General features: G+C 41.7%; 1 protein-coding gene across 4 annotated transcripts in view; it reads left to right on the forward strand.

The window, feature by feature from the left end:
• Positions 1-12,535, forward strand: part of SLC1A3 (solute carrier family 1 (glial high affinity glutamate transporter), member 3) — a 77,358-nt gene that overhangs the window by 21,369 nt on the left and 43,454 nt on the right. For 3 of the 4 annotated variants that reach the window (XM_012649862.1, XM_012649870.1, XM_012649887.1), the window contains one exon: positions 1,606-1,743. The exons of the other annotated variant lie outside the window; for it this stretch is intronic. In XM_012649862.1, the coding sequence (XP_012505316.1) occupies positions 1,606-1,743 (138 nt within the window). The remainder of the gene's footprint in view (positions 1-1,605; positions 1,744-12,535) is intronic. 4 annotated transcript variants of the gene reach the window in all.

Genomic DNA, 12,535 nt, shown 5'->3' on the forward strand with positions numbered 1-12,535 from the left:
TTCTCCATCAGTAAATTGGTGGTAAAATAGTACCTAGCTCCTGGGGTTGTCGTGAGGACTGAGTTTGCTAATACAAATAAAGGAGTGACAACAATGCCCGGCGTGTATCGAGAGCTCAGTAGGCTTTAGCTGTTTGCTGTTTATTTAAGTGGTAGAACCGACATAGGCAGGCTTTTGCCCCCACTTTCCTGCATTTTCCAAGCCACCTTTTCTCTCTTGAGCATATTACCATTACGCTGGAAAAAAGCAATAAATATTTTCCTGAAGTCTCTGAGAACTGGGGTCAGCAGGATGTTCTAGTCCTGCTAATAAGAGTCCATAGATTTCAGACTCTAATTAGAATATCACAGTGTAGAGTCAAGGAACAGATATTTCATGGTTTCTGAGACCCAAGAATTGAAATTGGAGTTGCAGCGATAATTGAAATGAATTTTGAGTCCCATTTCATAAGAGAAAAAGCCCATTTCCTAAGAAGTAGAGATATTTCAGTTTCCAGAAAGCAGGACTTGCCTCTTCTGGAAAATCTCTGCCTTCCTAGTAGTCTTCCCTCCTCCCCGACCCTCACCTCCACCGCCAACCTCTAGCTTCTAGTTAACTTAGTACTGGGCATTTTCTTTTTCTCTATAACTTATATGGACCTTTTAAAAAATGAAATCACACATTTTGTAATAATAGCACAGCAAAAAATTTGAAAATATTTACAATACTAAAATAAGTAAATTTTCTTTGGCAAGAAAAGTAAATTAGGGAAAGGGGAGAGAGTAAATTTATACCTTTATTAATTACAATATCTTTATTAATTCTGAACATTACAAAAGGTATCATGTATAATTTGATTTACATGTAAAATTATCATTATAAAAATATTTTAAAGTTCCAGAAGCAGAAGGAATGTTAAGGAGGAAATTACTTTCTCTTTCCCCTATTTACTGCTAAGTTTTCAGGGAAAAATTTGGGAGAAAAGTCTCTGCTCATTTTGGAGTCTTCTCTTGCCAGCGACTAACAAGTCTGTACAGTACAGTTGCCAAGGCAATGTCAAGACCATGTAGTCAGAGGGAGAAAACTCGGCGTGCAGACAGGAAGATGATGAAAATGGATTAACAACGTGAACATAAGGTTTTTTTTAATTGGAAAAAAAATCACGCTACCCTTTATAAGTGGTTATGCTAGCAATTCTAACATCTATTGTTATAAAGGAACTTCATTATAATAGGGCCTTTTTTTCCCCCATATCACCTTGTTCATGAACGCATGATTTGTTTCCTAATTATGCCCTAATCTTTGTAACTCTGTACTGAGCCATGTCAAAATGGGCTCCACTGCATTCAAGTTACACAAAGGAATTTTTCATTTGCTCAACCCAGAAACTTTTTTTCCCTATAAGTTCTACTTGAAGCCCTGGATTCAGCCAGATCTTTTCAGATAATGCCTGCAAAGATAGATGCACCCCTTCCTCCCAAAGCAGCACAAATATTTGCTGCTTGAATGAATACAACCAGCAGCCAAATACTTGCTCATTTTTCTAGGACTGTTGCTTCAGTTTCAAAAAAGACTCAATTTTTATTTCTTTCTTTTTTTTTTTCTTTTTTTTTTTTTTGCCTTCAGGTACAATCCTTGGATTTACCCTCCGACCATATAAAATGAGCTACCGGGAAGTCAAGTACTTCTCCTTTCCTGGGGAACTTCTGATGAGGATGTTACAGATGCTGGTCTTACCGCTTATCATCTCCAGTCTTGTCACAGGTACCATATGCAGTTGTGTTTTTTTTTAAAGTGTGCTTATTGCAAAGATCGCTTAGAAAAGCAAACGCTTTGGGTTTCTGCTGGATGCATGCTCTGTTCTAGAAAAAAAAAGTCCCTTCAAAATGATGGAAAGGAGGCTTTAGTAATGCATGAATGATTATAACTCTCGTATTTTACCAATCACAAGAGGAAACGGATTTAAACAGCCACGTAATCTGGTCTGCCTCACCACGAACGAGGTGCCCTGCTAAACACCACACGATCAGCCTTCTCTGACCACAGTGATGTAGTTGACAACAGCGTACAACAGGTCTGTTTTCTCACCCTCTTATCCCACCCAGATAACATCTGGTTGGACAGCCTATTAGCTATTGATGCAAGAATGCTTGTTCTCAGAGCCACCAGGACTTGAGCGGGAGCCTTCTTGGAAGCCTCATCAAGAGGTAATGCCCACAACACACTCACCAACTCTGCTGCCACCAACACTGTGTCTTTTCCTGGTGTACCCGCATGATTTTATTTCCTTCTCCAGTTGCCCCCTACCCCCATTACCTTTTACGCTGGTGGGAGAATGGGGAGGGGGTGGGAGATTTCCCCATCTGGATATTTTATCAGTCGACATTTGGATTTTTAACAAGTGGAAGCTTTTCAGGGTAGGATTCTATTTTCTATGACAGTGAGATAATAGTTGACTCCTGCATGGGAGAAGGTTAAAGAGTCATTAGCATATGTGACTGGTGAATACAGACGGAGCCAAGAAGTTGCAGAAAAATGTTACTGTACATTCCTTCCTGCCCACTCTTCTCTTTCCCCACAGCATATCTCTGACTTGGAGAAGGAATTTCCATAGACACTGCCCCAGCAGGATGGTTTCTAGATTTGTAGCTAAAGCCCAGAACTCAGGTATTACTGACCTTGTTCTCTTTTCCACCCTTGGCTCACCGTCCCCACCTTAGGCAGGCCACTCTGCCTCTAAGTGAGTGGGCTCTGAGCATCTTTCCCCCTCCCAGGGAGTTCTCAAAGATAGTTAGACTCTCCTTGCAAGATCTCTGTATAATGAGAACCTCATAGTACAACTCAAAACTCATGGGGCAACATTCTAACTAGTACATGCCTTGGAGGACTGGCTATTACTTGGACAGGAATTATGTCAGATTTTTCCTTAATGCCTTACAGGTCTCTGCTGACTTCCACTTGTCCAGGGCCTTAAACAAGTGATTGCATGTACAGGAGCTTTCACTGGAGGATGAATTGCCCATAAAATAGTCATGGGGTTGATTTGGGGTACTTGTTTGTGAAATTGGGCTGGTCCATTGCTGACTAGGGGTAACCATAGCAATCACAGTTCTTATCACAGAAGTTGTATTAAATGCTGACATGAGGGCACATTCTCACTTTATTATCCATGTGCTGCCATTTTTCCAGGAAACAAATTCTTTGTAGAAAGCACTTATGGGACAGAATCCAGTTCTGATATTTTCTGTCGTAGAGCAGTGAGTCTCTCTTCCCCATGCCTACTGGCAGGGCATCTGGATTGAGTGCCTGCAGTTTTCCTGTACACAAACTGAAGGTCCTGGTTTCCTTTATACTTTTTCTCAAGGGTGGAACCAATGCTTAGAGGTTTCTGCTTTCTCATAATTGTGCTAAAAATCCACTGTGTTACTCTTTAGAAAAGAAAAGCCTTTATACATACAGTTAGAGAAGTATTACTTCCCAGTTGACAGTTACGTTGAAGTGGAATTTCCTGGTGTTTTTATTACTTAATAATCAACTTTACTGAAAGAATTAAAAGCTTTGGTTGAGTAATTTTGCAGAAAAAAAAATACTATGATGCAATCCCTTTGCATGGCTAAAGAAAAATTTTTGGTCAAATCTTGAAGAAATTATCAGCATTTATAACACTGTTGTTAAAGAGAAAGGAATTATAAGCTACAAACCAATATAAGAAGAATTTTTTTAATGTAACCTAATTGCAAGTTGGGAGTGCTGCCAAGTGGGACCATTAAGAGTCTTAGCTCTTATCCAGGACTGTGTTGAGACAGAGAGCCTGAGGGGCATAGTTTAGTTTGCCAAAGATCTTTTTAAGGTGTTAGTCTGAAAGGAGTGATTTCCACACTACACAGTAATTTAGATATTTAGGATCAAATGGAATGAATGATTGATTCAATAAGAATTTCCTTCGTGGTTTTAAATACAATCATTCTAAACCAAAGGGGGATGTATGAGACAGTGGGAATGAAGAGGGTGGAATTCTTGTGAATTATACAGACCCCCAGGGCCTCCCTGTGTGTCCCAGTAGACGTTACTGGAGAGTATGTTGTCTGGAGGGAACAAAGTCAGGCTCCATTATTTCAGAATAGAAAGGCAATCTCAGATGTCTCCAGTGGCCAAATGGGTGAGGATGCTGCCCTTTCAGGCCACTTTTTGTTTTTCTACTTTGATAGAGTCATGAATGTGGAGAATATTTCTCTTCAGCAGGAGAAATAACAGGGGCAAATGTCATGATAAGCAGAGAGAGACCCAGTGGCAGAATAACGTAGACAAAAGGGAAGCAAAGAGACTATTGGGATCTGAAAAGTATAAAACTAATCAGCTCCTACCAGTTGTTGCCATGTGTCAACAAGGCCAAATCTTCCCACTTCTCAAGAGAATCTAGAAATCCAAATTTTTTAGAAGACTCTCCAGATTTTTTGATACAGTTTACAAAATGAAACACTGCAAGCCAAGCACAACACATCTGCAGGCCCATTCCAACCCTTGGGCTACTAATATTGGAACTCAAGTTTGAATGTCTGGGCTATTAACTATGAGAAATGGACTGCTAAACTTGTGCACCCACCAGGCTAACAACTGTGTTTCATACGTGGCCTTTCTTAACCAGTGGCAGTCCTGTGCCAAAGCTTAACTCATAATGTGGAATTAGCTCCCGAACACCATGTTGACTGACAACTGAACAAATAGCTATTGGAAAGCCTCTCCTCTCCATTTTTCTGAGTATTACCACATTGTGTAGTAGTTGTCCTGGTCTTTTCTACACCAGACAGGAACACCAAAGGAAGAACTCAGAGGTCATGCTCCCATGGAAAGGTATTTCCCAGTGGGAAAATGCATTATAGATTTAGCACTCCTAAGTTCAAACATCCCAGAGTCTGTACAGACAGAAACTGAAATGCGTGAAATCATTACTGCATTTCTTGGACTAAGCATGTTGTTTTGGAAGATTCTAGGAAACATGCTATACATTTAATTGTACTAAAGTTACATTTAAACTCTGAGAAATCTAAGTTGGATTTTTGTACTTGAAACATCTGTTTGTGAGTTATGCCTCTATAGCCCTTGTAAGCCACGTTCTCCTTTTCCTGAATTTGAAATTCCAATTTTTCCAAACATCCTTGGTGTGTAGCATTCCAGAAGCTGCCAGAGAGAAGCTGGGAGAAAGCCTAATGGCTGAATTTGTACTCAAGTACCTATTTTTTTGAGTAAGAAGAATATGTCTATGCCAGCACACCACAAAATAAAGTAGGGAGTTTTGGCGCCAATTTCTATTGATTTGGTCAGGATAGGCAGCCAAACTAGATATTTTATGCCAGAAATATGAGTTGGTTTGGCTGGCTTAGGCAGATTAAATTCACTGGATAATCATTAAATACCGTATCTGGTTGTGCTGTGTAGATGAAACTACCACCTGACTCACTTCTGAATCTTTTCAGAAAACAAGTGCTTTCTTCTTTTCTTACTCAATTGGGCATTCCCCTTCAATCAGTTACCTCAGAAGGAATCTTTGCTGTCACCCCAGCTTTCTGAAAGTGGGGAACATAACTTTGAAAATCTCTGTGGAGTTGGGCATATTGTAAGTACGAGGTGAAAGAGGAGTGTTAACAGCAACAGTAAAAGCAGCAGCAGTGTCCAGGCTGTGAGTCAGGGCACACCGGAGGGAGGATTATAAAACAGATGAAATTCATCCTTTAACACCTATTCATTCATTTATTCATTAACAGGTGTTTACTGTGCTCTTACTCTGTCTGACACTGAGCTGGGCACTGGGGATACATGAATACAAAGGTATGATCCCCAAGAAGATGTATGTTGGGTACAGAGGAGGGAGATTCCCGCATCCCTCAACTCACACAATACACATAAGCAAATTCCCATTCCACTGCTAAGGGATACTAAAGCTGGTTCTCTGTACTCCCAACAAGAAAGAGACAATCTGATTTTTAAAAACATGACCCTAATCTGATTTTCATAGAGTCATGGCATCTCCATCCCAAAGTCAACTAGTCTAGAATTTTCTCACATGGGCATCATCCCTAGTCTTATTAAAAATTTTTTAAATCAACCTATTTTTCTTCCATTGCCTTAAATCATTGCCAAAAATGTGAACCTCCTATTACTTTCCTTGTGAAGGAGATAATAAATTACAATGATGTAAAATTCTAAGTTGATAACAGTTGCCTGACGAAGGCTTTGAGAGCCGAGACCCCCACTCTCATAGTTTAAAAAAAGAGGGATTAGCAAATGTTAACAAGTTGCTAAATACACATTAGCACCAAAATATTACAAAATGTCTTTCCTGTAATCTGAAGAACTGAAAGAGAATCGGAAAGAATGACTTTCTTACTGTGACTTAATATTAACTAAGGAAGGATTCCTGTACCACTAAACCACTGTACTTACCCCGCTTTAGAAAATACTGATCTAGTCAGACCATTCCCGTAGGATCCCTTCCAAGTGATTGTCCAGATTCTGCCTGCACATTTCCAAGGACAAGAGATCTTTGGAACCCATCTGTCCTTGTAAAACTCTAACAATTCTTTTGTGTATCCAGAATCAAACAAACAAATTAAAAAAAAAACAAAACAAAATCCCTGCCTGCTGGGTCATCTCTTCTCCACGTGACAAGCTCTAGGATGTATCACGTGTTATTTGGGCAGCTTTCTTTCAAATCTGTAGACCAGCAAATTCAGTGGAATGTGGGACTTAACAAATGTTGGTGCCAATAAGCTGGAATCACCAGCTTTCTTACCTGAGAAAATAATAAAAGTATAAATAATAAACGTTGGACCTCAAAGTATAGTCCTTCGGTTTCGGAGAAATGACAGTTACAATAAGAGTGAACTAAAATTTTGCCATTTCATTTAACACATGGGGACAAAAAATGAGCTAGACAATTCTTAATTCTTGGACATGTGAAGAGTTTGTTGAGGGTTTGCAAAAATGACAGCCAGAATCATTTAAGAGAAATTTATTATTTTAAACTATTTCTTTCCATGGCTCTAGTGTATAGCTAAGGCCTGTTTAAATACTTTGCGCACTTATGGACAAGAAAGGGATTTCCCACCCCTAAACACACACACATTGTATTGAAAAAAAATATCTCTGTCTTGGTTGGGAGGAGTTTCTTTAGGCTTCCCTCTCGTTCTTTGTGGAATGGAGGTGATACGATACTAGTGTCATGGGGTTGTTGCAAGGATTTGTGTCTGGCATATTATGTCCTCAATTAGTGGTTGCTGTTGGCAGTAGGAGTAGCATCAAAGGCTGTCTTCTGATGGTTCGCATTGTGCAAATGAAAATTCTCGAGTAAGAAGAGAGAGGGGGGCTCGTAATTAAGGCTCCAGATTCCATGAATCTCATTTGTCTGTGATCCTTGCAGGGCCCGCTTTCCTATTAAGGTAAATGAAAGAAACCATAAAGTTAATCCAGTAACAACGTGGGAGCCGGAGAGAATTCTTTTCTCGTTACTGGAGGGGTTTGGTTTCTGCCCTGCGGCATGGAATTCGATTACCTTATCACAGCTGCATAATTCTAAATATTATCATTGGTTATACAACTGCCCAGTCTTCCCTGAGAAGCTCGGCCCCAGTGTGTGGCACCTGCATTCCAGGGCAGCAAATTCCACACGCTGCTCTCACACTGTGAGCGGAGCCTTTCTGACTAACGAAAACTTGAGGCACACTGAGCCTCAGTCCCAACACTCAGCCACACTTCATGGCAGCCTAGGAGCAAGGCAGCCCGGCAGGAGCTTCAGCCCAGTTCACCTGAAGCCAGCAGGCTGGTGCTGTCTCGTTGTCCCTACAGGGCTGTTCACAGACGTGGGAAGGGAAGCTAAGCGATGCCTGTCTAGAGAGGGAGCTTGTACCATATGGTGGGAAGAACCCCTCTGTGGGGTAAAGCAATCTCCCGGCTTTTTTGCATCATGTAGAAAGGAATTCTGGGTAATTTAAATGTGTGCGGGTATGTATGTGTGGGGTGTGGATTTGGGTTTGCGTGAGGTATAAACAAAGTCATTTAAGTCTAGCTATCCCAGAAAAAGTCAACTCTTCGGTTACAGACAACTTCATTCAGTAAGCATTTGTGGAGGCTTTTTGTGTGCCAGGTGCTTTTCTAAGAGCCGAGAATACCAAAATGAAGAAGACAAGGTTCCTGCCCTCCAGGAGTTCACAGTCTCATGGGGAGATGAACTCGTGATTGCAATACCCTGGGTAACGTGACGCGATAGTGCAAGCTCCGTGGGGGAACGACGTGCCCACTTCTCTTCCCTGCCCCTCCAGTATTCTCGTGCCCCGGCCTGGAAACAGCGCTATTAGCAGGAGAAGGGACAATTTTTTTTGTCCTGTCTTATTTTCCTCACATCTGACTATTTCACCATTAAATGCAGTAAGAGCCAGAGGTGGGGCTCTGTGAGGTCCCAGCAAAAGTCACCCTGGAGGATGTGGCCTCACAAATGGGAAGTCAAGGAGAAGAGGTGCTAGACAGGGTTTCAACCACAGAAACTTTCCCTTTCAGAGGAGAGCACTCAGCCTGCTGGAAGGGAGCCAGGAGACTCGAGGCTGAGTGTCGGGGTCCCCTGGGTTGCTGTGCAACCGTGCTCCCACAGCAGAATCCCCTCTCCAGCACCCCTGGAAAGTGGCCGTCCAGCTCCACCTGAGCGTTCCATTCTGAGATGCTTTCAGCTGCTGAGCTGTGAAGTCTATCTTCTGCAAGGCCCACCTGCTGGATTGTGCTACGTCGGGCAATAGAGGATGACAGTTTTTCAGATGGTCTTAGGAGAACACCTCATAGTGCCTTGGGCACCTGAGCACAAGCTAGATGTCCCATGCTTCTTCTGTGCCTGTTCCCTAGGCCCTTGCCATCCTGGCGGCCTTGCCCAGCCCCCACTGTGTTCCCAGAACTGATCCTGGTGTTCCTGATGTCATGTGACTGGGTCGGGACAGTGATCTGGACTCAATCCTCTATTAAGATGGCTGAGGTTGGGTCAGCTGTTTAACCAGCTGCAACAAACCATTGGCTTAGAGGAGTTAAGCTTACTAAATCCCACAGAACTGAATGTTTGTAGAAAGATTTTTGTGGTGAAAATGGAACAGTTCTTCAGTTGAAAGATCAGAGGCAATGGGCTGGAGGCTCTGTGTGGGATGCCGCTTTTCAAAGGCTCTGGCCTGTGTGAGTTGGAAATTCTTATCTGCTAATTTCAGCAGCTTCAAGTTAGCCTGTGGTTTTGATCAGTTCTGGTTTGGAAGACATTTTTGAAAGCTTTTAAAAAAGTAAATAAGAAAATTAAAAAGCTTCCTTTATCTTTCAGAAAAATAAGATCCCCCGCACCCACCCACCCACCGCTGAAATCATCAATTTGATAATCTCTTTCAGAATCTCCTTCTGTGGATACGATAATGGTTTCTGGGAGAATGAGCTACCTGATAAGTTCTGACTTGGAGGTTTGTGCTTGAGGCCTGGAAGTGGCGGGTGAGGGTGGTGGGTGAAGATCGCTTCTGAAGTGAAACAACATCTTTTGCACTTAGAGTTCATATTCTGAGAGTACGTACTGTCCCATTCAGATTAATTGCACTGTGTGGAGGTAGCACCCAGGCTCCAATCCCCGCCCCGGCAGAGGTTCTTTAATTAACTGATCAAAATAGGGCTTGGGAATCGATGTTTCTTTATTGTTCTCCAGGCGATTCCATTGTGCACCCAGAATTGAGAACTACCACTTTACAATTTTCCTAGAATTGTTCTTTGTTTTCTAGTGCCACTGTCCCCTGATGTTACCGCTTGACTTAGTTCAGGCCCCTATTTGCCTTCTTCCAGGAAGCCTTCCCTGGTTTCCCTTGGCCCTCCTAGTACATGCTCCAGAGGCTTAGGTTCACGTCCATCTCATCAAAGTTATTGCACCACAACAGAATTTGCTGTTAACTTGTCTGTCTTCCTTACAAAGGCTTCTTGAAGGTACTTTGTCTTTACCTGGCACATTCTTTGCATTGCCTGGAGAACAGAGTCTGAATTCTTGGATGACAAATGAGACCCTTTGCAGCTTTCACAAGCCCCTTTCCCAGCTTTTTTGCCTGTTGCTTCCCTGACAGAAACTCTGCTCCCTCTTTGAACATTCTAATGTTTTCAGCACTTCATCTTCCCTTTTGTGTGTTTCCGTCTGGAAACGACCTCTTCTCCAGTTTCATCAGAGTTCTTTAACTCCTCAGGGTCCAGCTTAGCTTTTCATATTTCCATAGCGTTGTCCCTGCTTTCTCCAGATAAAAGGAAGGCACCCCGCCCAGAGTACCTACTACAGTAACTCATATGCTACCAGCACAGGCTGCACGTGTCTTGCCCTCTAAACTAAATTGGACGCTTCCACTAGGACCATGTCTTATATGTTTTTGTGGCACCTATAGCAGAGTTCACCCTGCCTGACACCATACCATTTTAATGGTTATTTTTTTTTTTATCACAAAAGCAATGCCCAGGGTATTAAAAATGACACACAGATATTGATGTGATGTGCATAAAGCGAGCAGGGAAAAGCTGCTCTGCAGAGGTGACCGCCACTAACAGTGAGAGACCTGTCGGAGGAGCAGGGTGCGGTGGGGGGTAAGGTTTCAGGCTAGAATGACTGAGTTGGAAGCCCAGCTTGGCCATTTCCCAGCTCAGTGACCTTGGGCAAGCTGCTTTATCTTCCTCTGCCTCAGTTTCCTCATCTACAAAATGGAGATAATAGTAATACCTACCTCATTGGATTGTTGTGAAGACGCAAATTAATACCCATAAAGTATTTAGAACACTGCCTGACACAATAGCTGCTAAAAATGTGAGCTATTAATCTTTCACACTTTTTTTAGAAGCTTATACACAAATACACCATTGTGCTTACAAAGATAGAATCATACATATTGTTCTGTAATATGCTGTATTTGGATAAATGTATTTCGTGAGTATTCCCCTCGATCCGGATATGCCTCATCACTGAATGGTTAAGTGATCTCCAGTATTTTGCTCTTTCAAGTAATTCTGCAGTAAACTTCGTTATGTATGGGTTTTGTATTCTATATCTGAATGATTGATGCTAACGGGAGAATTGTTAGAGCACCAGGTATGTGGATTTAAAACCTGGAGAGATGTTGCTAAATTAACTTTCAAAAGTATGCTCCTAAAAGAATTCTTTTCTCCTACTCCTTCAGAAATACATGATACTACCCATTATAAATTCCATACAGTTTTACTTAAAGTCATTTTTAGTACTCAAGTGGTAACATGAATGCTTACTATTTGTGTGAGTACAACAATATAGAAATGCTTTATACAGAGCAAAATATGAAGTAACCTTCCCCCCCACACACATACACAGACACCCAATATATTGACTATGGTTTGAATAGACTTCTGAACTGCTTGCCCTTGAAATGATTGGGAAACTGCATTCATTATACAGGATTTCTGTACCCCATAAAGTCAAGTAAAAAGATGCTGGAGCTTCTGCCAGCAAAAAGAGACAGAAGGACAGAGAGAGAGAGAGAGAGAGAGAGAGAGAGTAATCTACAGCCAGACGAGGCTTTCTGTGGCCGCAGTGTGGATTGTACACTTCCAGAGAACAGAACCCAGATTTCCCTCTGTTCAGTGTTTAGTGGTCATTTCATAATAAGCACAAAGACAGCTTTGGGATAATGATATTCTCTGCTGGAGTATTAATTCACCTGAATGATCCATCCAGTTGTGAGTTTGGGTAGAATGTAGATTCCCAAGCCTTATGTTTCTGCAAACTCGTTTCAGCAGGCAAAATAAACAACTTTTAGCTTCTTCATGGAGAAGATCCTTGCAATAATCTCAAATCCCCAGGCTGGAGGCCAGTGCCTTACCCAAGACTGAACGCATTTCACTGACCCATCAACATATACACTCCCAGCGTAACACTGTTCTCAGCTGGACTTCTTCATATGGGGAAATAGGTTTTGCCATCTTCATGTTTATTTTTTTGAGCAATTATTTGAGTTTCCATCTGGATTTTCTTCAAAGGGAAGAAACTTCTAAGTCACCAAGAGAGTTTCCTCTCACAGGGCATTGGATTAAGGGTGGCCCCTGGCTAGGCTCTGTGATTCTCGGGGTAAATAAACAAGTCAGAAGAAACTGTTGACTTATCTTTTGGGAAGAATTCTGTAAGAGGAGCAAGATGACTGCAAACTTCCTAGATCCAGCTTGTTAAAATGACATCTGTATTACCAGGACTTGTCAGTACTTTTGGGGGAAAAATAGAAAGAAATTATATATAAACACACATTCTTGTTTCATCTACATATACTCCTGGACCCCCTCTCCACCCAGCCCTACCTCCAGCTATACCCCTTCCCACTACTGGATTATTTTGAAGAAAACATATGATATTTCATTACACTTCTAAAAGCAAAGGAAACATAAGACAGGTGTAATATTTTAAGATGATGTTAACATATTTTATGTTTCTTTAATGCCCCACTACACACACATACACACACACACCAAGAGCTGTCATTTGAAGAAATTGTTAACCAAG

The sequence above is a fragment of the Propithecus coquereli genome, unplaced genomic scaffold, assembly GCF_000956105.1.
Source record: "Propithecus coquereli isolate 6110/MARCELLA unplaced genomic scaffold, Pcoq_1.0 Scaffold110, whole genome shotgun sequence".
Lineage (NCBI taxonomy): Eukaryota > Metazoa > Chordata > Mammalia > Primates > Indriidae > Propithecus > Propithecus coquereli.